We start from the raw sequence: 23,869 nt of genomic DNA, 5'->3' as shown, positions 1-23,869 counted from the left end.
ACATTTTGAGATGTGTGAGGAAACCTATGCGGTCACAGGGAGAACATGCAAACTCTATTCAGACAGCATCCAAGGTCAGAATGGAACCTGGATCTCTGGCACCGTGAGGTACCATCTCCACTATCTACGCTACTGCACCACCACTGATGGGAAGATGTTGTTTTTGAATGAAGAGATCACGGTTCTCAGGCTCCTGTACTTACTTATACATGAAAGCAATGAATTGAGAGCATGGCCAGGGTGGAATCTTTGATGTTATTAGCTGCCTTCTCAAAGCAGCACTTTCTGTATAGCTTTTCAATAGTGATTAGGTCAATGCCCATGAGGGATAGGCAATGTCCACTACTTTCTGCAGCTTTCTTGGGTGATCAAAGCTATCAAAACGGACTATGATGGAACCAATCTACCACACACCTGTTGAAATTTAGCAAAGTATTTGGTGGCATGCGAAATATCCTCAAACTTCTTAGGAAGTTGAGATATTAAATGAGCTTTCATTGTGATTGCCTCGTTGTGCTGGGCCCAGGACAGATAATCAGAGATGAGCACGCCCAGTAACATAAAGCTGTTGACTCTCTACATCGCCATTCCACCGATGAAGCCAAGTTCATTGGTGGTTTTACCTTAATGAAGTCAAGAACCAGCTTCTGGGTCTTGCTAATGTTGAGAGCAAGGTTGATGATCTTGCACCATTCAATCAGATTATCAGTCTCCCTCATTTAGTTTAGAGATACAACATAGAAATAGGCCCTACAGTCCACTTAGTCCATACTGATCATTACCCAAACTCCACAGTGACAGATCCTGAGGTTAGGAGAGAACCCAGGTCTCTGGCAATGTGAGGCAGCAGCTCTACCAGCTGCGTCCCTGTGCTGCGACTTGTCCTGTTCTGTGGTTAGTCATTATCCATTATTCGTCCAACAATGGTGGAGTTGGCAAATTTAAAGATGGCTTTTCTCCCCATTGATCCAAATTGCTTTTCTGTTCTTGAACTGCATCTAACTTGGGGAAAGTTGTGGAAAAATTCCACATAACAACTACTGAGGAATTGCTGCATTTGTGTTTTGGCACTGAATACATGGGAATCCCAATATTGGAATGTAATTGGCAAAATCCCAGCAGAGCGTAGCCAGAAAGTTCAAGAATTCCGTATCTATGTTTGCATTCTGGGTTTTCTGATACTAATGTGGAAAAATTTCGACATTTCCCAGCAAATGCCGAAGCAAAAATAATTTAGCTACCATGATGTAATGACAGAACTAGTTGAATCTTTCCTTTTGTGGAGACATAGATGGTGATTTTTTCCCCCCTGTTCTGCGAGGCACGTTGCGGATAGTCTAGATTTCAGAAGGCCCGTTAGTATAATACCTATCTGATAGTTGCCTTGCATAAGGAACAACTTCATTCTCCCCAATTTCATAGTACTGTGTGCATTTTCATCACTGTGTTACTTTGGGAACATTTGACATTAGAAGGGGATGGTAAGAAGCAGGTGAATGACTCTCGAATTAGGCATATGCATGTGAAGAGAATGAGAAACTGAATGTTTGAACTGAAGAGAAATAGCTCAGTAATAGATAAGAAATGTTAATATCTTTCATGTCTTCAAGACAGCCCAGAGCATTGCACAGCTAATGACTTATTTTTAGTCTAGCCACTGTTATTTGATCAGCAAATGCAAAGGCCAATTTGACGGTAGCAAGTTCCCACAAGTATTTTTCTCAACCGTGTATGTTGAAAGACATATTGTCCAAATTCTCAGGCCAAATACAGCACTTTTTTTTCAAATAATATCCAGTAAATACTAATTAAGGCATCTTTTATTGATCTTGGCTAATGAATAGCCAAGAGATATGCTGTGGTAACATGCACCGGCCTCTTTGTCAGCCACTTTCAACCTGCAGTCGACCATCGAGGTCAAGGAAAGAGCGTTCACGTCATGGCCCTGTTTCCACCAATCGTTCCACCACGACGCACGAGAAGCGCTAGACGCCATTGTATGCAGATGCTGGGAAGTGTGTTCAGCTCTGGCTGCACAAATTCTAATCTTGTGATGTGGACTTGAGAAGAAGAAGTCAACCACCATATGTACATGGCAACAGGACCTTGGTGAAACCACCACCTGGAGCACCTACTCATGCCAACATCATCCTGACCTGGATATAATCACATGTCCTTCATCATGAGGGGGGGGGAAATTATAACAGTAGGGTATAACAGCTCTCAACACACAGACTACAATGGATCAAGGAGGCAGGTCATCAACACCTTCTTAAGGACAATAAATGTTTGCCTTGCTGATGATATTCACCTCCCACAAAATAGAGAAAAAAATCAATATTCTAAATGCTTTAAATAAACTGAACATACATTCAATTTCAACTGATATGAATTGCATGGTTTAAGTTCAAAAAGGTAAATATGTGTACAGATCACACTGTTGTACGTCAAAGATTGTTAATATATATACACGATGAAGTGAGATGGTAAATTGAAAGGGAAACTCATTAGATATATAGCAGTGGAAGTGATTATGCCTTTGAAAATGTATTAATTTAATTTTATCTTGAGGATTGTTGAGTTGCACCACAATCATCCTTTATATGTCTTTCTCGTTCTGCCCACACAGATTGAAGAGCAAGTGAAGGTTATCTAAATTGCTTTCTGCATTTTAAAATCCCACATTTCTGAAAAAGTTAAATTTTAATTGTGCCAAAGGACTCAGTAGGCCTCTTTGTAAATTTAAATACTTACATTTCTTTCATGTTTTAAGGAGTAAGTTCACTTTCTGTTCCCTCATAATTTTATAAATCAACCACAAAAAATATTTTAGGTGCAGCTTATAATATAGGTGCAATTTATTGGCACTTTGGACCAATGCAGTATGTTGTAAACAATTTACGTGCCTGATTAGTGATTTTTTATTTATTTGTATTGTTGTAATGTTTTCATTTTACAATTATAATGTTCTATTGCCATTGCCTTTTTGTCATTTTAGCTCCCCATTATTGAGATAGTAATAAATGGATCCAGTAAAATTCCTAGAAATCCTGGAACTTCTGACCTGTAAATCTATAGCAAATTATATATTAATGAAAAATAATTGGAAAGGCAAATGAAAAAAAATAATATCAAACAATTTGACATTTGAGTTACTCCAACATTTTGTGTCTATCTTTAAACCAGCATCTGCAGTTCCTTCATACACCATTTGACATCATTGTACATTTCACAATGGTGTAGATGAGTGTGGTTTTTGTGATAAGTAAATTTGAATTTCCTATTGATAACAATGTGACCCTGAGATTACTAGAAAAAATTAATAACTATTTTGATTATATTGAAGCTTTGAAATATCAAATCAGCCTCAAACATCTTTTGTCGCCAGTGTGGTATTTACTTGGGCATCAATAGATATGGTTAAATGAGACAGAAGAAACTCGAGAGGCCAAAGCAGAGACATCATCTCCCCATTTTCTCCACAGATGCTGCCTGATCTGCCGAGTTCCAGCAGCACTTTATTTTGTTAATTAAGCTTAGTTGAGCTGTTTCTGTTATCTATCTATACGTAACTAAAACTCTGATCTTGTTATCTTCCAGTTTGGCAGTTATTCTATTTGTGCTAAAACGGTTCACGATAGCGCTATGATTTTTCACCACTTCACTAACCGTTCTCCCCCCCACTCCCGCCCTTACGCCAGCACAGCCATAGCTGCTGGTGCTTCCAGGCCGAACGGAGGCCTGGCTCTGAGGGCGCCGATGGCTGACACCCTTCTGGGGCACGCAAGAAGGAAGACGAGCGGCAACCTCGAGATTCTGGGGAGGGTGAGTTGGGGAGGAGAGGTGATGGAGGGAGAGGAGTGGAGTAGGGAGGGGAGAGGAGTAATGGAGGGAGGAAGGGAGTGACTGAGGGTAGGGGAAAGGAAAGGGAAGGGAGGAAGAGGTGAGGGATGGATTTGGGGAGGGAAGGAGGAGAGGGAAAAGAGGGCAGAGGTGAGGAAGGAGAATGGGATAGGAGGAGGAATAGAGGGAGAGTGGGGCAGTGTAGGAGGTGAGGAGGGATAGTGGGGGGGGATAGGTGGTGAGGAGTGGGGGGAGATGGGGGATAGGGGGGGGGATATGAGGGGGGAGAGAGAGGGGGGGGGAGCGGAGAGGAGTTATGGAGGGAGGGGGGGGCAGGGTAAAGGAGAGGAAGAGAGAGGTGAGGAGGGATTGGGGGAGGGGAGGGGGAGAGGGGAAAGAAGAGGGAGGGTGGAGGAGGGGGAGAGAGTGCTAGGGATGAGGGAAATGAGCTGTGCCTGTGCAGTTGGGGGCTATGGGTGAGTGGTGGAATATTGCATTGGGGGACCAAGCCTCCTGTGTGAGTCGATAAATATTACTTTTCCGGGAATTCACCTGAACTTTGAAATGTTTTGGTTTTCATCATTTCAGGTGTACACTCTCTTCCCACACCCATGTTGGCCCAGATGGGAATTAATCAGTTGAGTTACTGACGTTATAGTCATGCTTTACAATCTATAAAAGAGCAGATAAAGATAGTTCTTAATGATGATGGAGCTAATATCTTGTCTGTGGATTTAAGCATTAAATGTGAATAGTCTCAGCTGTTAGATAAGCAATGAAATGGTCAGACCAAGTATTAATGTACTTGGAATACAGAATGTTCTAAATAAAACATTATTTTGCTTATTAGCTGGGGACCCAATCTGTCTCTGCCAGGGGAGGTGGTGAAAACAAATTTAATAGCAATGTTTAAGAGGCATGTACATGGACACAGGAACAGGCAGAAGATGCAGGCATGTGGATCATGTGCATGCAAGTGGGATTAGTTTAAATTGGCATCAGGATCGGCACTCAGTCCGTGGACCAAAGAAGATGGTTACAATACTCCACTATTTTACAATCTATGTCTGAAAGCATCTATTGAATTTTACTGTGACAAAAGGTTTTCTTTTCAAATATAATTACTTTGTGTTAAATAATGGAGTGTCCCAGGGAGCTGCGCGCACGGCGGGAGTGTCCCAGTGGGCCATGCGGGACAGATCCACCCACCAAACAAGTATGGCACCGAAGACCGGAGCGATGACCGATGACCAGTACGCGCCACGAAGGAACGACTCGCCCTGCAGGCTTCCCAGGGGACTGCTAAGAAGCCGTGCGGCGAGGCCTGCCTGGGTCGAAGGACGCTCAGCGGTGGCGGCGATGGGAGACTTGGTGGCGGCTGTGGGAGACTCAATGGCAACTTGAGCCTCATCGGCAATGGGAGCCTCAGCGGTGGTGGGGCCTAGTCAGCAACAGGATCTTCCGCGGTGATGGGGCCTAGACGGCAATGGGAGCCTTGGTGGTGATGGGGCCTAGACGGCAATGGGAGCCTCGGTGGTGATGGGGCCTAGACGGCAATGGGAGCCTCGGCAGTGATGGGGCCTAGACGGCAATGGGAGCCTTGGCGGTGATGGGGCCTAGTCGGCAATGGGAGCCTTGGCAGTGATGGGGCCTAGGTGGCAATGGGAGCCTCGGCGGTGATGGGGCCTTGGCGGCAATGGGAGCCTCGGCGGTGATGGGGCCTAGGCGGCAATCGGAGCCTAGGCGGCAAGGCGGAGCCTCCTTGCGGTGATGGGGCCTAGGCGGCAATCGGAGCCTCGGCGGTGATGGGGCCTAGGCGGCAATCAGAGCCTTGGCAGTGATGGGGCCTAGGCGGCAATGGGAGCCTCGGCGGTGATGGGGCCTTGGCTGCAATGGGAGCCTCGGCGGTGATGGGAGCCTCGGCGGTGATGGGGCCTAGTCGGCAGCGGGAGCCTCGGCAGTGATAGGGCCTAGTTGATAATGGTAGCCTCAGTGGCAGTGGGACCCCTGGCGGCAGCGGGAACCTCGATGACGGTGGAATGTGACGGGGGGGGGGGAAGACAATGAGGCCCCAGCGTCGGGAGACTGCCGTGATAAACAATGGGGGACATTGGGGGGGGGGGGGGGGGTGGGGGGAGGGGCACTCTAGTTTTAGAATCCTCTGCCCAGGGGATAAAAATGTGTTTGTTTGTTTGTTTGTTTGTTTGTTTGTTGTTCGTTCCGGTTTGTTCCAAGCAGGCAGACAAAACCAGGGCAAAAATCAAAAAGGGCCACTTTTCAACATAATTGTATAAGCGGTAAGAGTGTTGTAAAAACAAGCCTGAAGGCTTTGTGTCTCAATGCAAGGAGCATTCGTAATAAGGTGGATGAGTTGAATGTGCAGATAGCTATTAATGACTATGATATAGTTGGGATCACGGAGACATGGCTCCAGGGTGACCAAGGCTGGGAGCTGAACATCCAGGGATATTCAATATTCAGGAGGGATAGAGAGAAAGGAAAAGGAGGTGGGGTAGCGTTGCTGATTAGAGAGGAGATTAACGCAATCGAAAGGAAGGACATTAGTTTGGAGGATGTGGAATCGGTATGGGTAGATCTGCGAAACACTAAGGGGCAGAAAACGCTGGTGGGTGTTGTGTACAGGCCACCTAACAGTTGTAGTGAAGTTGGAGATGGTATCAAACAGGAAATTAGAAATGCGTGCGACAAAGGCAAAACAGTTATAATGGGTGACTTCAATCTACATATAGATTGGGTGAATCAAATTGGCAGGGGTGCTGAGGAAGAGGATTTCTTGGAATGTATGCGGGATAGTTATCTAAATCAACATGTAGAGGAACCAACGAGAGAGTAGGCTATTTTAGACTGGGTATTGAGTAATGAGGAAGGGTTAGTTAGCAGTCTTGTTGTACGTGCCCCCTTGGGCAAGAGTGACCATAATATGGTTGAGTTCTTCATTAGGATGGAGAGTGACATTGTTAATTCAGAAACAATGGTTCTGAACTTAAAGAAAGGTAACTTTGAGGGTATGAGACGTGAATTGGCCATGATTGACTGGCAATTAATTCTAAAAGGGCTGACGGTGGATATGCAATGGAAGACATTTAAAGACTGCATGGATGAACTACAAAAATTGTTCATCCCAGTTTGTCAAAAAGAATAAATCAGGGAAGGTAGTACATCCGTGGATAACAAGGGAAATCAGGGATAGTATCAAAGCGAAGGATGATGCGTACAAATTAGCCAGAAAAAGCAGCAGGAGGACCGGAGGAGAAATTCAGAGACCAGCAGAGGAGGACAAAGGGCTTAATTAGGAAAGGAAACATAGATTATGAAAGAAAACTGGCAGGGAACATAAAAACTGACTGCAAAGGTTTTTATAGATATGTGAAAAGACAGAGATTAGTTAAAACAAATGTAGGTCCCTTGCAGTCAGAAACAGGTGAGTTGATCATGGGGAACAATGATATGGCGGACCAATTGAATAACTACTTTGGTTCCGTCTTCACTAAGGAAGACATAAATAATTTGCCGGAAATAGCAGGGGACCGCGGGTCAAAGGAGTTGGAGGAATTGAGTGAAATCCAGGTTAGCCGGGAAGTGGTGTTGGGTAAATTGAATGGATTAAAGGCCGATAAATCCCCAGGGCCAGATAGGCTGCATCCCAGAGTACTTAAGGAAGTAGCTCCAGAAATAGTGGATGCATTAGTAATAATCTTTCAAAACTCTTTAGATTCTGGAGTAGTTCCTGAGGATTGGCGGGTAGCAAACGTAACCCCACTTTTTAAGAAGGGAGGGAGAGAGAAAACGGGGAATTACAGACCAGTTAGTCTAACATCGGTAGTGGGGAAACTGCTAGAGTCAGTTATTAAAGATGGGATAGCAGCACATTTGGAAAATGGTGAAATCATTGGACAAAGTCAGCATGGATTTATGAAAGGTAAATCATGTCTGACGAATCTTATATAATATTTCGAGGATGTAACTAGTAGCGTGGATAGGGGAGAACCAGTGGATGTGGTGTATCTGGACTTCCAAAAGGCTTTCGACAAGTTCCCACATAAGAGATTAGTATACAAACTTAAAGCGCACGGCATTGGGGGTTCAGTATTGATGTGGTTAGAGAACTGGCTGGCAAACAGGAAGCAAAGAGTAGGAGCAAACGGGTCCTTTTCACAATGGCAGGCAGTGACTAGTGGGGTACCGCAAGGCTCAGTGCTGGGACCCCAGCTATTTACAATATATATTAATGATCTGGATGAGGGAATTGAAGGCAATATCTCCAAGTTTGCGGATGACACTAAGCTGGGGGGAAGTGTTAGCTGTGAGGAGGATGCTAGGAGACTGCAAGGTGACTTGGATAGGCTGGGTGAATGGGCACATGTTTGGCAGATGCAGTATAATGTGGATAAATGTGAGGTTATCCATTTTGGTGGCGAAAACAGGAAAGCAGACTATTATCTAAATGGTGGCCGACTAGGAAATGGGGAGATGCAGCGAGACCTGGGTGTCATGGTACGCCAGTCATTGAAAGTAGGCATGCAGGTGCAGCAGGCAGTGAAGAAAGCGAATGGTATGTTAGATTTCATAGCAAAAGGATTTGAGTATAGGAGCAGGGAGGTTCCACTGCAGTTGTACAGGGTCTTGGTGAGACCACACCTGGAGTATTGCGTACAGTTTTGGTCTCCAAATCTGACATAGAGGGAGTGCAGAGAAGGTTCACCAGACTGATTCCTGGGATGTCAGGACTGTCTTATGAAGAAAGACTGGATAGACTTGGTTTATACTCGCTAGAATTTAGGAGATTGAGAGGGGATCTTATAGAAACTTACAAAATTCTTAAGGGGTTGGACAGGCTAGATGCAGGAAGATTGCTCCCGATGTTGGGGAAGTCCAAGACAAGGTGTCACAGCTTAAGGATAAGGGGGAAATCTTTTAAAACCGAGATGAGAAGAACTTTTTTCACACAGAGAGTGGTGAATCTCTGGAACTCACTGCCACAGAGGGTAGTCGAGGCCAGTTCATTGGCTATATTTAAGAGGGAGTTAGATGTGGCCCTTGTGGCTAAGGGGATCAGAGGGTATGGAGAGAAGGCAGGTACGGGATACTGAGTTGGATGATCAGCCATGATCATATTGAATGGCGGTGCAGGCTCGAAGGGCTGAATGGCCTACTCCTGCACCTAATTTCTATGTTTCTATGTTTCGGTGAAGGCACTGTGCATATGGCAGCCGAGTCGATTGTCTCTTTCTTTTTTTTTTGCACTTTTAATTTCAGTTTGTGTGTTGTTACTGTGTGTTGTGTGTGTTGTGACTGTTGGCAGACCAATTTCCTGCCGGGGATGAATAAAGTTTTAACGTATCATATCATATCATGTTGTATCTTACCAATATTTGAATGAAAAGCTGTAATTACGGTCCAATTCTGTGTGTAATTGTGTTAAATACATGAGTAAATTTAAACTGATCTTAAAGAAAAACCCCTTTAATTAACCATTCAAGAGCTGTTCTCTCACTGAAGTTTTTTAAAGGCCTCAAGAGACTTCAACACCAGGGTGATATTTGTGGCAATATAAATCTTTTCGACTTTCAAATCTATTGCGCAAAAAAACCTCCCCGGCATAATGCAGGATTTGCTAATATGGTGCTCTCCAATGATTCAAGATCCCATGTCAGAGTCAGTGATCTAGAAAATAAAAGGTATTAATCTATGGTTTCGAGCTTTGTGTTTGGTAAACAGGATCAAAGAAAATACTGAAAATATAGTTTGAGTGAAAAGGAAAACTTGCAAGAAAATCATCTTGCAGAATTGAAGTTAGTCAAAATGATTGAAAAGCTTTTGTCTCATCCTTCAATCATTCAGTTATCCTCAATGGGCCTCTCTCACTCATCCGCTGAGCATGCTTAATTGGAATTATTATGAGAATATGCTTCTTCTATAGCAACAGCAACATGGGGATGCTTCTATAATAATAATAATAATAATAACTTTATTTGTATAGCACTTTTCATACAGTTGAATGCAACCCAAAGTGCTTTCCACATAGACACAGGTCGAAACAAACATACAATTTAACATAGGCAGTTAATAGATTTATAAAGCACAGATGTATATAAAAATATAAAATATACAATTGAGAGTGTAAAAGGACAAAGGAAGTAAAATCAGTTAAAAGCTTCATTAAAAAAAAGTCTTTAGCTACTGAGTGGGCATCTCTCATAGCCCTGGATAGGGTACTCCACAGCTTGGGAGCGTAATTGAAAAAGGCTGCTTCACCAATTTTCTTATTGCTGTGTCATTGAGTGGCTAACAGGCCAGCATCAGAAGACCTGAGTGCTTGAGTAGGGGCATAGGGAAGGAGGGACTGTAAAATATGCTGCTCCTAAGCATAATACATGGGGTCTTTGCGCTGTTGTAAGTATCAGTCCCTAAGCCAATGCATGGTCAAGTTCCTCACAGCCTAACTGTTATAAAACGCTCCTACTTGACCTATCACGGTCAATTGCTGCAAACAGTTTCACGTTACTGTGAGTCATACTTAGCAAATTCAAATCATGCTTCCCAAATACTTCAGCTTCCACGGCTGCCACTGAGAAAAAAACAACTGACTCAGGTCCTTCGGCTTTCATCAACACAAAGTTGCAAATCAAACAAATTAAATGTCAAATTTATGTAATTTCTAAGTTTCTTTATTCTTATGAAAGGTCGTTGACCTGAAATGTTAATTCTGTTTAACACACCTGTTAGTATTTCCAGCAATATGTTTTTATTTCAGACTTCCAGTATCTGCAATTTCTTTTTTTTTGCTTCGAGCAGCTGACAGAAGTTAAATACACATAAAAGTGGTAAGTTTGTCTTTAGGTTTCTTCTTAAAAGGAAGTTGATTGTTAATTCAAACTAATAGAGATTTCTCCATGGATATTTATTTGAACAATTTTGATGACCCAAAGACAACAGCAATGTTTGCTGATTTGATTTCAGCAGAATAAAACCAAACAGTACAAATCTACAGGGGGAAAGAAGAAAGAATAAATACACCAAGGTAAGTGTTTCAAAGCAAACATTCATTAAATGATGTGCAAATTATTCCAGCATTTAAACATGGCTTTCTCAGCACGATGAAAAGAGGATTAATCATCAAATATCAGTCTGATTTCAAATGCCAGGTTTCAATATAAGCTGACGGGAGAAAAAAGCAACAAAGAGGGCAGGAACAGTACAGAGCACCACAGGGAGTACTTCTGATTTGAGCTCCAAAAGGATTTCTTTGATGGAACCTTTCTCAAAGCAAACATCAATACCACATACTGTAACTGCATTCAGCAGCATTTACCAAATAGCCTACCTGTCTCTAAAGTTTGATCCCCTGTGTATCAGAGGAAGCCTTTTAAATTCCATGTATAGAAAAGTGACACAAGGCTAAGGATTAACTATGTGGCTGACAATTACAGGTTTTTCTTTCTTTTATGAGTGTCTTGAGTTATTGAACCAAGTGCTCAATCCTGATATAGCCATGAGGGGACTCACTTGAAAGCTTCATTATTTCTTTTTGTTTGCCTTATAAGGCAAACTTCCAATACATCAAAATTATTTCATACAAACTTCTGATCTAACTGTACTACAACTATATCTTCTCATGAATCTTATCTCAAAGCTTTTAGCCATTTTTAAATTGTAGCAGGTATGAAATGGACAGTAAGTGAAAATATTTGAATATTATAAAATATTTCCAAGGTCACCTTCAGGAAATAATAATACATCTTGTAGATGGCAATGTTTGAAATCAGTTACCATGTTATTTTTATGTGCCATCACATCAGGCCACTGCATTTACTTTTTAAACAAAAATGTTTAGAATTATGAGGCAGTGCTCATTAAAGTACAAACTAAACGCCAAGCCCAGCATGTTTCTAAAGTCTGTTCTTTGAAGAGGACACCTGCTCCAATTCTAGCTTGCTTTTTGTTTTCTTTTTAATTACTTACATTCTGAGTTATATTTTACTGAGCATTGAATGTTCTCCTATTCTAGATTCCCTATTCCCATTTTACTTCACCATTCTTCACCATCCTATGATGGCTACAGCAATTCCTCCTCATGTCCATTCTGAAGGTGCGTCCTTTTATTCTGAGTGTGGCTTCTGGTCCTAGATTCTCCCACTAGTGGAAACATCTTCTCCACATCCACTTTATCGAGGCTCTATGGTGTGTGATTCTAATTTTCTTGTAAAATCATCAATGGCTGAAATAACAGGCCAGAGTAGCCTCAGACAGTTCTAACTCTCTTAAAGGAGTGTCTGTATTTTCACTGCATATTTATAACCATATAACCATATAACAATTACAGCACGGAAACAGGTCATCTCGGCCCTTCTAGTCCATGCCGAACGCTTACTCTCACCTAGTCCCATCTACCTGCACTCAGACCATAACCCTCCATTCCTTTCCCGTCCATATACCTATCCAATTTATTTTTAAATGATAAAATAGAATCTGCCTCCACCATTTAGAGGTGCTTGACACTAGAAGAAGCACTGTAGAGATTACAGTTGGACACAGGAGAAAGGACTCAACTCTCCCAAATATTAACTCAGTCACCAATGTATATCTGAGGCTGAGTACCAAACCCATTCAATATTGCCTAAATGCTTGATCGAGCATGGACCTGGGTTAGGGACAGCCTGGACCAGCAGGTTAAACAGCAGATACCAGGGATCATGTCCGGGTCAGCATAGGTTCACATAGAAGGGGAGAGAATGGGAGAGAAGGGGGGGGGGGAAGGGGGAAGAAGGAGTGGAGACACTTTTAAGAAGCCAGACAACTTTTAATAAAGTTTAGCGGGCATTTTACATTACCGGTCGGTTTTCCTTGGTCCTGAAAACTCCAATGAGCCAATTAAAATGCCCGGTCATGTCCAATATTCCAATATGAAGGAGATTGCCTAAAGAACCATGCCGACCAAATTTTACTTGCGGAAAATGTTTCAACATGCTGAAATATTTTCCTCGACCACACTGAGGTCACTAGTGTGCGGGAACTTCCCTTGAGCATGAAGGAGAGTTCCAGTGACCTCATAGGACCTCCTAGGGCCTCATGTCGACCATGCTGCGAGTTTGAGTTGAGGGCAAACTCTTCTAAAGTTGCAGATTAGGTCGCCGCAGTGGGACAGCCCCTTTATTCTAAAGGTGATTAAATTTGTTTTTTTTTTTAATCATCAATCTACACACAATATCCCAGAATGAAAAAGTGAAAACAGGTGTTTAGAAATTTTTGCAAAGTAATTAAAAAGAAATAACTGAAATTTACATAAATATTCAGAGCCTTTGCTATGACACTCAAAATTGAGCTTAGGTACATCCTGTTTCCATTGATTACCCTTGAGATGCTTTCTACAACTTGATTTGAGTCCACCAGTGGTAAATTCAATTGATTGGACATGATTTGGAAAGGCACACACCTGTCTATATACGGTCCCATGTGTGAAAAATGTTTTCCTCATCTCGGTCCTAAAAGATTTCCCCCTTATCCTTAAACTGTGATCATTAAACATTATTTCAATGTGTTCTCATGTGAAGTTGATTCAGGCACAAAGACGAATAAGAATTACTATCCCTGCTGTGACATTCCACTTAGATTTGACTCTCACTAGAAACAGGCACATGCAGGTGAATTGATGAATTCCCAGATAAAGATTATGGTGTACTTGTTAAACTCCAGATATAGTGATGTTGGAAAATTGTGCCCTCTCATGGGAAGAAAGCAGCTATGAACAGCTAATTTCTTAAAACAGTTTTATGTAGAATCATTAAATATCTGCAGTTACTTCTAGAGTTGCAGGCATAATAAAATATGCATTGAATACAAACCCATCTGAATGAATAAATGGGATTAATCAATGTCAGTAATTTCACAGATTGAAAGAAATGCTGCATGTTTAACTAAGGATTTTTCTTTATCATAGACATAGAAACATAGAAATTAGGTGCAGGAGTAGGCCATTCAGCCTTTCGAGCCTGCACCGCCATTCAATATGATCATGGCTGATCATCTAACTCAGTATCCCATACCTGCCTTCTCTCCATGCCCCCTGATCTCTTTAGCCACAAGGGCCACATCTAACTCCCTCTTAAATATAGCCAATGAACTGGCCTCAACTACCTTCTGTGGCAGAGAATTCCAGAGATTCACCACACTCTGTGTGAAAAATGTTTTTTTGTTTTTTTTTGCCATTTTCCCATTTTATTTCGGAGCTAGCACCACAATATATTTTACCTTCCAAGTTGCATTCCAACTTAATTTGGAACTACCATCACCGAGTCTAAAACCAATATAGTGAAAGTACATCCAGGAATTGAACTGATGTGATTCAAGAACAACCACCGCCTTCTCAATGACAATTAAGAACAGTCAATAAATGGCAGCCTTACAAGTGGTACCGAGACACTCAAAAATTAAAAACCCCACATTTTATACTTCAAAATATTTCCCATCAAGATTTAGACAAAATAGTATTGATATCTGCCAAATAAACAATTTGTTACTGCAAAATACTAAGATTGGCTGCAGTTTCTTCGAATTTGCCATTTACTACAAATGTTTTTACATATAATTCAGCAAAGGCAAAGTTTGATCAAGTTCTCATGATGACAATATATTTTGAGTATTCCAAAGAGGGCACTATTTTATCAATGTCAACAGTAAGTTCTTCAGTATACTTTGGCAGCATTATAGCTGTGTTTTAAACATTGGCATATTTACCATCCCTCATGTGAGCAACCTTATGTCACAGTATTTTTCAAAGAATCTGAAAATGTCAACATTTGATGAAAAAATGTAGACACATGAAAGTGGCAGCAAAAGGTAGATAACTCTCCAAGATCACATCTTCTGATACAACAGAGTTGAGATGGCATTGAAGAAGGCACCCATGCCTACTGCTATTAGATGTTATGTATTTGTGTCTGTGAATATGGAAGTGTCATTTGACAATATTCACTGTGGGTAGACACAAAAAGCTGGAGTAACTCAGTGGGGCAGGCAGCATCTCTGGAAAGAAGGAATGGGTGATGTTTTGTGTCGAGACCCTTCTGAAGCGTCTGAAGAAGTCTATCTTTGGCTTAAACCAGTTCTTTCCGATCCATGTTCACTATGGGGTTGTCTATCTAGTTAATAATTTGCATTCTTAAATGAAAAGTTGTATTGAAGTTCATGCAATCACAGAACTATAACTATTGCTATTTTGCCAAAATGATGGGTTTATTTGTGATTCTACTGGTCACCTAAAACAGTGACGGATAATAAACAGATGCCACGTGGAATGACTAATGTCCTAATTCAATTTGTTCAGAAATAATTTGTACATCATTACTAGGAAATAAAAAATGGTCAATATATACCAATAAATATACAAAGATGTGAAAAAGCTAAAAGTGAATCCATCAGCACAGATTATGTTAATTTGCATTCAATTGAAGACAGCTGCTGATGCAATAAAGAACAAACAATAATGAATTCAGCATGTGGTTGCCATCTTATTTTTTATATATGGAATTCTCAAGGCATATTACAAATATTTCTTAAAATAATTAGAAACCACATATGAAGAACAATGTTCACCCACATTTTTATCAAAAATTGTCTTCTTTCATCATGGCTCATAATACCAAAAAGCAAGATGTGATGAAATGTCACTTGTCTGTGGCTCTCAAAAAGTGAAATAAGTAGAAGTAAGTCCTTTCAAAAAATGTAAAGAGCCAAAATCAACTTAATCAACATAATAGCACTTTATTTAACGAGGAATAGCCCTTTAGTTTATTCCTATTTTCATTTGTTAATTAAAATGAGTAATGACTGTGCCAGAGAACGTCATAATTTATTTCTTTAGGGAGGCATGGTACCAAGCATTGCAAGGCCAGGGAATGTTTTTGCTACCTGAAGTTTTGAATCAAATATAATCTTTGCAACAATGCACCTTTGGTTCTCTGTATAAGATCACAGCTAAAGATCACTTGTCTGTGTTCTGATCAAAGGTTACAGTATTGACTCATCTGTTAAGATTTAGATAATGGGATGAATGATCAAATCACAATGTCTATTGTTTATTTTGTTACAGCTTCACCTACCCAACAAATTGTCTGTCTTGTGATCTGGATTCATAGAAATGCTAAGTAATAGGAACAAGCCCTGACCTTGGTTGCAGATGCCTGCAATATCTTAGATAAACTAAATGAGAATGAACACTGACAGTTTAGACGTGCTTATTTGCTTACGCACAGTCCCAATAGACACAATGGAAGATTAGGAATACTTTCAACATACTGGTAAGGGATCAATTGACATTTATAGCTATGTGGCAGAATGTAACTGAGGGAGAGAACTCTATTGCCAAGCAATGCTCTTTTTTTGCAGATGATTTGTCCATGTCTTTTGATCATTTTAGTTGCAATTTTCCATTACCCATCCTTAAAACAAAAATAACATATGTAAAACCAGGAGGTAGTTAGAAATCAGTTAGTAATTTTCCTCTTTCTTTCCTTTAGTCAACGGTTTGATTTTCTTTCATTGACGAGTAAGGAGAGAGAGAGTGAGAGTGAGAGAATGTGTGAGAGTCAGAGAGACACACGCATTAGGCTGAGGATATTTTATCTGCACTAGTTTGTTGAAAGGTCATCAATCTGATATCTTAATATTCTCTCTCTTCCTCTCAATGCAGCATAACCTACTGAATATTTCCAAAACCCAACTATGTGAATTTGTGAACAGTTCTAAGTGGTCGATATATTTGTAGATTATACCTATTGGATACGTAAAAGAGAAATTAAGGTATGGAGAAACAAAGTTACTTACTTAATGATTTTCTGTGCTCAGATTTTGCTTCTTTTGGATTAGTCTTGTCTCCCTCACACCTGTTCACTTCTTCACTGCTTGAACTTTTCCAGATACTGTGTGCTGGTATTGAGACCCCCTTCTTTGACTGGAATGGATTTCAGTAAGAGAAAATATTTAGATTTGAATCTCTTTACCACAAATGAAAAATATATATATAATTTTACATTTACCATTAGCCAACCAAGCCAGAAAAAGCAAATAAGATCATTGAAATGCAAAATGATTCAAGTTTGTTGCCTCCAATTTCTCATGCAGCAGATTCCCATAGTGTGGCAAATCACAGATGAGGTTGCCAAGCAAAGTGATGCCTCCAGAGCATGAGAAGGAAAACTGGTATCCAATCTAACCAGACTTGCCTTTCACTTACCAACCAGTTGGCAGAGGCAAATGAATGGGTCTCCAAATCTTTTGAATGAGGGATGGCATATGATCTATGGGTAAGAGGAGGTTGAAAATGTCTTCCAGAGTGTAAGTGGGTGGACAATCATGTGAACTGTAAAGCATCTGTGCAGTGAAGTTTGTTTTACCTTACCCTATCGTACATTTCACATATTTACCTCATAAATAAGTTCCGTAAGTTATTGTTTGTACTTAGCTTTGAATGGCTTCACAGTCTCATTCTGTTATAATAACAAAGGCAAATACTTCATCTAATGTGAAAAATGTGACAATTAATGTGATAAACAAATGCAACTTGGTTATTATCAAACCATTGAATGGTCCTCTCATAAGCTAGGATGTAGTCCTGACCTTCCAACCTACCACATAATAGACAATAGACAATAGGTGCAGGAGCAGGCCATTCGGCCCTTCGAGCCAGCACCGCCATTCAATGTGATCATTGCTGATCATCCCCAATCAGTACCACGTTCCTGCCTTCTCCCCATGTGCCCTCACTCCGCTATTCTTAAGAGCCCTATCTAGCTCTCTTGAAAGCATCCAGAGAACCTGCCTCCACCGAGGCAGAGAATTCCACAGACTCACCACTCTCTGTGAGAAAAAGTGTTTCCTCGTCTCCATTCTAAATGGCTTACTCCTTATTCTTAATTTGCACTTTTTACACAGACACAGACTATGCACTTTTTTTCTGTAACTAACACGATAATGCTGAAACACTATATTCTACACTTTGGTATTTTTCTCTTTGCATTTCCTGTTGTGTATGGCTTAATTGTACCCATTTACAGTATGAGTTGATTGGATAAATGCAAACAAAGCTTCTTACTGTATCTTGGTACATGACAATAATAAATTAATACCAAATGGTGTCACTAGAGTTTTCCATTGGGCTCCCCTTAATGAGAAACCACTTGAAAATAAAATTAGGATTTTGGAAACATTTGTGTCATAAGTGGTAGTAGAATTAGACCATTTGGCCCATTAAGTCTACTCCGCCATTCAATCATGGCTCATCTAGCTCTGCCTTAAAAATATCCACTGACTTGGCCTCCACAGCCTTTTGTGGCAAATAATTCCACAGATACACCACCCTTTGACTAAATAAGTTTCTTCTCATCTCCTTTCTAAAAGAACATCCTTTAATTTTGAGGCTATCACCTCTAGTCCTAGTCTCTTCCACTAGTGGAAACATCCTCCCTACATCCACTCTATCCAAGCCTTTCAATATCCATTCTAAATTGTGATCCTGGAGAGATATTATTATATCAGTATCAAAATATGAAAAGAAAACCTTTGTAGAGCTATTGTAATGCGACTGACAATTCTCAGTGGTAACACTTTTATTCAATGTCATATGCATGGGTTCATGCCAGAGATTGGAGAACAAATTTTGGGTAACACTGAGGAAGTGCAGCACTGTAGTTAGAACTGGCATCCGGATTTGTTACTAAACCAAACTCATCGTGTGTCCTCTCCAATGGATATGAAAGAATCCATAGAATTATTTCAAACTAGCTGAAGATTGAAGGAGTCATCACTGGCCAATATATTTCCTCAACAAACATTGTTAAACAAACAAATTATCAGAACGTTACCCCATATTTCGTACTATGTGCAAATTGCCTGCCATGTTTTATATAATGTAACAATGACAAAACTACAAAAATGTATTATTACCTGTAAGGTTCTTGGAGACATCTTATGATTAGAAGTGATTTATAATGTAAGTTATGCTTTACTTCCAGCTTGAAACTTTGAAAGGAAAACCTTATTTCTACTGCAATTAATTTACTTCCATAAATCCTATTCCCTAAATGTGCATTGGAAGTGAACATCTCAAATGCATAAAATAGAGCCCATGAATATTAATTTTGAGCATGATTGCATTGGTCATTGCAGAACTTCATCTAATAAAAGTATTTTTGCGAAGGGTATTGTATACCACCATTTAAAATTCTCACAAGATCAGCATACAGTTAAAAAAGTGTGGGTCTCAGATAAGAATCAGCCCACATGCTTGTGTTAAATATGAAAATCAAGTTCATTTATAAATAATTTGGTATGAATGTATTTGACGAGAGTTACTGTGATGATAATAATGAAAAGTCGGTGTGAATATAAATTTATGGATTACATGTTAGTATATTTATTTCAATCTTTTATACATGCACATTATGAATCCTGTTTGATTCATTTTAGGTCTGTTTTAAATTTAAAACACCACCATGCCAAAACATTTGATAGAAAATATGCAAAGAGGGATTAATAATGCCACAGGGAGCTATAAACAAATGAAACAAAGTCCAAAAGGGGCTGATCAGAGCTTGAGAAGTTCAGAAAATATATGGGAAAATATTTTTCTGGCAAAGAATCGCAAAATGTTTATTGTGCAACCTCGGACAGATTGAACAAATATACAAAATGCTTTTACTTTCTTCCAGGATAAGTTGTTTGAATAGGGTTAGGAGCATTATACTTACCATTTTATCAATCACATGTCTGATGGCCCTGTACCAGTCATGTATACTGTCATCATCAGAATGGAGAAGAAATTCATTCCCTGTCATTGTTGTTAGCTGTGTCAAGAAAACAAAAACAGAGTGGAATGCGAGTTAGTTTAATTGAATAAATAATATAAGAAACACATAGCCCTCTCAGCTGTCAGCACTTAGCTCATTATGTTCTGAAATAAGCATTACTCAACAGCAACAGAGGAATTAAGAAACTAAAGTTGACCATATTTCTGTTAGCTCTCCTTCTCCTGAAAGTCACATAATACAATCATAAGTGGAGACCAGTCAAAGTTTGACTTCCAATTCACTCTGTTATATTTATTGCAAACACATCTGCCTAAAACTGAAGGGAATACTTCGTTAAACCAGATGTTTCAGTCCTGTGTCCAGAATTAAAAGAGAAAGCATTGAAAATGAATTAAAATGCAAGGAAGAAGAACCTTGTGATAAATGAATTCTGATGAAATGTTTCCACATGAAACATTATCTCTACTTTGTCGCACTTGAATGGAGATGGACCTGATGGGCACTTCCATCATCGACTGTTTATTTAATTTAAACCAGAAAGAAAGGGATGTTTACTAATGAAAGACATGATTTAAGCCAGAATATTTGAAGATCAGCCAGGTTAATTACAATTCATCTTTGAAAATGAAAACAATATTACGGAAACAGACCTCCCCATCTTCTGTGAAACCTGGAGCAAACTTCCAACAGAAATAGACAATAGACAATAGGTGCAGGAGTAGGCCAGCACCTCCATTCAATGTGATCATGGCTGATCATCCACAATCAGTACCCCGTTCCTGCCTTCTCCCCATATACCCTGAATCATAGTGCAAGATAGTGAAATACTGTATGAGTGCAGGATGAAATAAATTAAGTAACATTCTTTTTCTGCTTGGTACATATACTGGGGAGCTTTCTAGTTTTACTTATCACAAGAAAAATGCATGGGCAGTGATGCACACTTATTGGGGGGTAGAAATAAAGGGCAATTCAATCATTATTTGCAAAAGGTTCAAGTATTTTATTGTCATGTGTACCAACGAAAGTACAGCAAAACTCGATTTGATCTCTCGGGATGCAGCCATTTCAATTTCCATGAGACCATAAGACATAGGAGCAGAATTAGTCCATTTTAGGCAAATTGGGCATCGGTGGGGGCGCTGCGAGATGGCTGCCCTGCCACACAGTGTTCGTTATTTCAACTTTTTTTTGTTTTTTTGGTGTATCTAAATGTTAGTTTAGGTGTTTCTTGGTGTGTCCTGTGGGGGGGGTGGGGGGAGAGGGGGGGATAGGGATGGGGGGGGGGGAAGGGGGGGGGGGGACCACCACTTTGGTCGCCTCCTCGACGGAGAGGCAACTTTTTCTATGTTGCCTCCCTTGCGGCCTAACAGCTTGGATTGGAGCGGCCTTTCCCGGAGTCGGGCCCAGAGCTTCAGCAGCAGGCACAGCATGGACTTTTCCATCACGGAGCAGGCAAACCCTTGCAGGGGGTCTCCAGAGAGGAGTGCTCCGATCGCTGGCAGGGTGACTATGACATCATGGGGCTGTGGCCTGTGCAGTTTCTAGCCGCAGGCGGGGGGTGGAATTACCATCCGGAGCCTGGGATCCCTTGCCAGGGATCGCCGGAGAAGAGCTCTGACCGCTGGCCTACGGCCTATAACATCCTAAAGCCGCGGTCTCCAGTAGGAAAGTGCTGATTTGGGCAATCCAAGCCACGGAGTGTGTTTGACCATCCTGACGTCGGAGTTTTGATCATCCCGACGAGACGGCCTGTACATCGGGCCGTATGTAGCGGCAACTACGGAGGGTTCATGGCCCCAACCACGGATAAACAAAGGAGGAGGACTGATCGAGCCTTTTTGCCTTCTACCACATTGAAGAATGCTGTGGCGGATGTTTGTGTTAAATTTTATTGTGTATTGTGTATTTGTTTTTTAAGTGTATCGCTGCTGGCAAATTCATTTCACTGCACCTTTGGGTGCATGTGACGAATAAAATTGACTTTTACTTTATTTTTGATAGAATATGCTTTCTGACCGTACCAAAAATATTATGATCTTTCCCTCACTGCCACTGCTCCAGTGCAACTACTCTTCTTTGGATAGAATACCCTAAGCTTCAGTCAACTCTGAAGGGCACAGGTTTGGAAAAGGTTCATAGGAACTTTACCAGAATGATAGCTGGATTAGGGGGTATTAGCTACACGGAGAGGTCGGACAGACTTGGATTATTTTCTCTGGAATGACAGAGGATGAGGAGAGATTAGATAGAAGTATATAAAATGAGCAGCATAGATCCTTTTTCCCCAGGATGGAATATTCAAATATTAGAGGGCATGACTTTAAGGTGAGAGGGGCAAAGTTTAGAGATGTGCGGAGCAATTTTTTTTAACTCAGATGGTGGGTGCCTGCAGCAAACTGCTGGGAGTGGTGATTGAGGCAGATATAATGGTCTAATTTAAGAGGCTTTTGGATAGGCACATGCATATGCAGGAATGGAGGCAAAAGATTGAGGAACAAGAGAAATAAGATTGAACTTTATTGCCTTCCATCACAGTGAGCAATGTGGAATCCACTGTGATGGATGTTTATGTTAACTTTATGTGGTTGTGTGTCTTGTGGCTTTTCACTTAGTATGGCTGTATGGTAACTCAAATTTCACTGATACACGTGACAATAAACTGACCTTGAACCTTCAAACCTTGGAGGGATATTCATTATAAGATGTTCAAATTTTTGAAATGACATATTTGGATCTTCACTGAGCTGCTCTAATCATTAAAGGTCCATTGGAACACCACCTCCTGCAGGTGTACTTCCAAGTCATTTATCAGCATGTGTTGAAAGTATATCATTTTTTCTTCTTTTGTGCTGGGTCAAAATCTTAGAATTCCCAACCCAACAGCATTATGGATGTTCCTTCACCAAAGCAACTGCAGTATTTTAAGGTAGGGGTTAACCTAGCTTTGCAAGGGCAATAACTACTAGCCTTCCCATTATAGGTCACCATAGCAGTTAGGGGTGATGGGAGAGCTCATGTCCATGAAGGGTTAAAGGTAAGAAGGTGGAGAATATCAGCATGGGTGTTCATAGATGTCTGCATTAAGGTTGCAACTGCAGAAGAGCTCAGGTGGGAATATTTGTTGACCATAGCATTGTCTGGTACAAGAACTGTGAAGTGTTTTTGTAAACCAAAGAGGTGGAGATATCTTGCATTCAGATGTTTAGCACAAGGCCAGACCAGATGACTTACACAAAGAACAGTAAGGATAATAATGAAACAGTAGTCAGGGAGAAGAACGAAATTGGTGGCAAGGGAACAGAATGCAGTTAGATCTTTTTCTTGGTTTTCCTGTTAGCGCTGTAGAAAGGGGCAAAGGTCTGATTGGGACTTTAGTATATAATTGAGTGAAATACTTTGCAATGATTTTTGACAATGATGGTCTCATAGGAATGCATTGATTATATCTGCTACAAATATTGCTGAGAGAAAATATTACTTTGGGAATACAGCCTTACGGATATAAATCCAAGAGATATTACATCACAAATTAGAAAGTCTTTTTAGGATTATAATTTAATGAAACCTCATAATCTCTGCAATGCTCAGATAAAAGATGAAACTCTCAAGTGAAAGCATATACATTTCTTGGGAGTTTCACCTTTATCTTACATGAAGGAACTAATATCTATTTGTAAAAAAATATCGATATAGGTGATTTATTTTATTTTAAAGAGCAATTTTTGGAATAATCCAATCAAATGATACTGCTTTGTTTATTATTGCAATTTGAAGGTTGTGTTGCTTATTTTCTCATACATTATCCCTCCCAAAGTCTCCACTGCAAACATGAACGCATGACATATCCATCTATTCATCCTCAGTAACAATTAGTACGGGAGTACCTCAAGGCTGCGTGCTCAGCCCCCTGCTTTACTCACTTTATACCCATGACTGTGTAGCCGGACATAGTGTGAACTCCATCACCAAGTTCGCCGACAACACCACTGTTGGTGGACGAATCACAGATGGGGATGAGTCAGAGTGAGATCGACTGACTGACCAAAAGGTGCCAGCACAAAAACCTGGCTCTCAACATCAGTAAGACCAAGGAACTGATTGTGGGCTTTGGTAGGGGAAGGATGAGGACCCACAATCCTGTTCACATCATTGGGATGATTGTGGAAAGGGTAAAAATATTCCTGTGCGTGCATATTTCC

General features: G+C 40.7%; 1 protein-coding gene across 1 annotated transcript in view; it reads right to left on the bottom strand.

Moving 5' to 3' along the window:
• The window catches only part of LOC129699053 (rho GTPase-activating protein 15-like), a 688,053-nt gene that overhangs the window by 289,499 nt on the left and 374,685 nt on the right, over window positions 1-23,869 (bottom strand). Inside the window, exons 8-9 of the mRNA XM_055638666.1 lie at window positions 19,608-19,703; window positions 16,687-16,813 (exon numbers count right to left, since the gene is read on the bottom strand). Of these exons, the coding sequence (XP_055494641.1) occupies window positions 16,687-16,813; window positions 19,608-19,703 (223 nt within the window). The remainder of the gene's footprint in view (window positions 1-16,686; window positions 16,814-19,607; window positions 19,704-23,869) is intronic.

Source organism: Leucoraja erinacea, chromosome 7, assembly GCF_028641065.1.
Source record: "Leucoraja erinacea ecotype New England chromosome 7, Leri_hhj_1, whole genome shotgun sequence".
In the NCBI taxonomy this organism is placed as follows: domain Eukaryota; kingdom Metazoa; phylum Chordata; class Chondrichthyes; order Rajiformes; family Rajidae; genus Leucoraja; species Leucoraja erinaceus.
Note: the sequence above shows the minus strand (reverse complement) of the source record. Positions and strands in the feature narration are given on the sequence as shown.